The following is a 3,439-nucleotide window of genomic DNA, read 5'->3' as shown; positions in this document are numbered from 1 at the left end:
GCCTCTAGCCCCAACAAGCCCTTAGTCTCTGGCCTCTCTACTGATATTTCGAATGTGAATATTAGGAAATGGACCAAACCCACCATAAGCCCCTGAACTGCCTTCTTGGGGTAATAATTACTTAGTTGCAACAAGCAGTGTGATGTTCTCTACTTCTAATTCCTTCAATCACTTGGGCCTGGTCTACACTACGACTTTAATTCAGATTTATCAGCTTTAATTCGAATTAACCCTGTAACCGTCCACACAACGACGCCATTTAATTCGATGTAAAGGGCCCTTTAAATCGATTTCTGTACTCCACCCCAACGAGCGGAGTAGCGCCAAAATCGATTTTAGCAATTCGAATTAGGGTTAGTGTGGCCGCAATTCGATGGTATTGGCCTCCGGGAGCTATCCCACAGTGCATCATTGTGACCGCTCTGGACAGCAATCCGAACTTGGATGCACTGGCCAGGTAGACAGGAAAAGCCCCGCGAACATTTGAACTTCATTTCCTGTTTGCCCAGCGTGGAGAGCACAGGTGACCACAGATACCTCATCAGCACAGGTAACCATGCAGGCTGATAATCGAAAAAGAGCACCAGCATGGACCGTGAGGGAGGTACTGGATCTGATCGCTGTATGGGGAGAGGATTCAGTGCTTGCAGAACTTTGTTCTAAAAGACGAAATGCAAAAACTTTTGAAAAAATTTCCAAGGGCATGATGGAGAGAGGCCACAATAGGGACTCTGAGCAGTGCCGCGTGAAGGTCAAGGAGCTCAGACAAGCCTATCAAAAAACAAAGGAGGCAAACGGTCGCTCCGGGTCAGAGCCGCGGACATGCCGCTACTACGCCGAGCTGCATGCAATTCTAGGGGGGGCTGCCACCACTACCCCACCTTTGTTCGTGGATTCTGGGTCGGGGATAGTCTCGACGCCTGAGGATTCTGCCGATGGGGTAGAGGAGGAGGAGGATGAGGATGAGCTTGCGGAGAGCACACAGCACTCCATTCTCCCCAACAGCCAGGATCTTTTTATCACCCTGACTGAAGTACCCTCCCAAGCCTCCCAAGCCAGTACCCAAGACTCTGACCCCATGGAAGGGACCTCAGGTGAGTTTACCTTTTAAAATATAAAACTTGTTTTAAAAGCAAACGGTTTTTAATGATTACTTTGCCTGACTTTGCATTCGCGGTCAGTTCAGCTACTGGAAAAGTCTGTAGCTACTGGAAAAGTCTGTTAACGTGTCTGGGGATGGAGCGGAAATCCTCCAGGGACATCTCCATGAAGCTCTCCTGGAGGTACTCCGAAAGCCTTGCCAGAAGGTTTCTGGGCAGTGCATCCTTATTCCCTCCTCCATGGTAGGATACTTGACCACGCCATGCTTGCAGCAAGTAATCTGGTATCATTGCCTGACAAAGCCTGGCAGCGTATGGTCCCGGTGTTTGCTGGCATTCAAGCAACATCCGTTCTTTATCTTGTTGTGTAATCCTCAGGAGAGTGATATCACTCCTGGTAACCTGGTTGAAATACGGGAACTTAATTAAGGGGACAGAGGTGGCCGTTCCTACTGGGCTGTTTGCCTGTGGCGGAAAATAAATCCTTCCCTGCAGTTAGCCAAGCGCAGATGGGAAATTGGCCCTGAAGTTTTCCGCGTTTGGCTAGCAGGGATCTTCCCTGTTACCAGCCACGCGGTGGGGGGAGGGTACCGTGATCATCCCAGAGAATTCATGGCGAGGGGGGGGGTCGGCGGCGGGGGGGGTAGTTTGGTGCCTGCAGGGATCTTCCCTGATACCAGCCATGCGGTGGGGGGAGGGGTACCGTGATCATCCCAGAGAATTCATGGCGAGGGGGGGGGTCGGCGGCGGGGGGGGGGTAGTTTGGTGCCTGCAGGGATCTTCCCTGATACCAGCCATGCGGTGGGGGGAGGGGTACCGTGATCATCCCAGAGAATTCATGGCGGGGGGGGGGTTAGTTTGTTTTCTGGTGCTGCTGAATGTTAACAGAAAAACCGCAGCACTCTACTTGCCTGAAGGGGCCCAGACAAGCCCCCCCACACTGCCCCCCCCCCCAACTGGCTGAGATTGGCCAGGCTTCTGCAGCACTCTACAGGCTATGCTTGGTATGTGGGAAAGGAGGGTGCAGAAGCTGTAAAACAATGGCTTACCATGGCCGCATGCAAGCCGAATTCTGTTGCCCAGACCTGTGATCTCTAGCAGCAAAGCCACAAGCACTCAGCATTAAGAGGCAAAATGCGACCTTGCACAGAAATCACATGTGCTATGTAATGTGAACAGTGTTGGTCACCGTGAAAGAGTATAAGCATTGTTCTGCAAAATGTAGCTTTTAAAACAATTCTCTCTTTTTTCCCCTCCCTACAGCAGCTGCAAATTCCTCAAGCCTCCCTCCTCCATCCCGAAGGTTATCACAGATAAGGCGTCGTAAGAAGAAGACGCGGGAGGACATGTTTTCTGAAATTATGCAATCCAGCAGGAGTGACAGAGCTCATCTGAATGAGTGGAAGGAAACAGTTTCAAAGTATAGGAAAGAAGTCAGTGAACGTGAGGAGAGGAGGGACCAACGTGAGGAGAGTAGGGACCAACGTGAGGAGAGATGGCGGCAGGAAGACCAGAGGATGAAGGATGCAACGCTGGGGCTGCTCCGGCGTCTGGTGGAGGTTCAGGAACGGCTGCTGGAAAACAGACTGCCGCTTCAGCCCCTGTTCCACCCTCCCCCCTCCCCATGTTCCGTATCCTCCTCACCCAGACGTGTAAGAACGCGGGGGGGAGGCTCCGTACACCTTCCCATTCCACCCCAGTAGACAGCCCAAGCAAAAGGCTGTCATTTTTTTAACCTTTTCTTTGTGGCTTTTTCCTTCCCAGCAATCCTCCTCCCAAATACCACCCGGGTTCCCTCCCTCTTTTTCTAATCTATTAATAAAGAATAAATGATTTTTAAATGATAGTGACTTTATTTGGTTTGAAAGAAAGCTGGGGGAAGGGGCAGGGTGGGTTCCTTACAGAAAATCAGTCAGTAAAGGGGGAGGGTTTTCATGAAGGAGAAACAAACAGATATTTCACACGGTAGCCTGGCCAGCCATGAAACTGGTTTTCAAAGCTTCTCTGATGCACAGCGCTTCATGGTGTGATCTTCTAATCGCCCTGGTGTCTGGCTGCGCGTAATCAGCAGCCAGGCGATTTGCCTCAGCCTCCCACCCCGCCATAAAGGTCTCCCCCTTACTTTCACAGAGATTGTGGAGCACACAGCAAGCAGAAATAACAATGGGGAGATTTCTTTGGCTGAGGTCAGAGCGAGTCAATAATGAACGCCAGCGACCTTTTAAACGGCCAAATGCACATTCTACCACCATTCTGCACTTGCTTAGCCTGTAGTTAAACAGCTCCTGACTCCTGTCCAGGCTGCCTGTGTATGGCTTCATAAGCCATGGCATTAAGGG

At 51.0% G+C, this 3,439-nt stretch overlaps 1 protein-coding gene across 1 annotated transcript; it reads left to right on the top strand.

The window, feature by feature from the left end:
• The first annotated feature begins 228 nt into the window (after positions 1-228).
• LOC128845084 (myb/SANT-like DNA-binding domain-containing protein 2) lies at positions 229-2,941 on the top strand. Its single transcript, XM_054043303.1, has 2 exons — positions 229-1,094; positions 2,364-2,941. Exons 1-2 carry the CDS (start codon positions 557-559, stop codon positions 2,801-2,803), a joined length of 978 nt encoding a protein of 325 aa, XP_053899278.1. The 5' UTR covers positions 229-556; the 3' UTR covers positions 2,804-2,941.
• The last annotated feature ends 498 nt before the right edge of the window (positions 2,942-3,439 follow it).

The sequence above is a fragment of the Malaclemys terrapin genome, chromosome 11, assembly GCF_027887155.1.
Source record: "Malaclemys terrapin pileata isolate rMalTer1 chromosome 11, rMalTer1.hap1, whole genome shotgun sequence".
NCBI classification, from domain to species: domain Eukaryota; kingdom Metazoa; phylum Chordata; order Testudines; family Emydidae; genus Malaclemys; species Malaclemys terrapin.
This window is presented reverse-complemented; position numbering and strand designations above follow the sequence as displayed.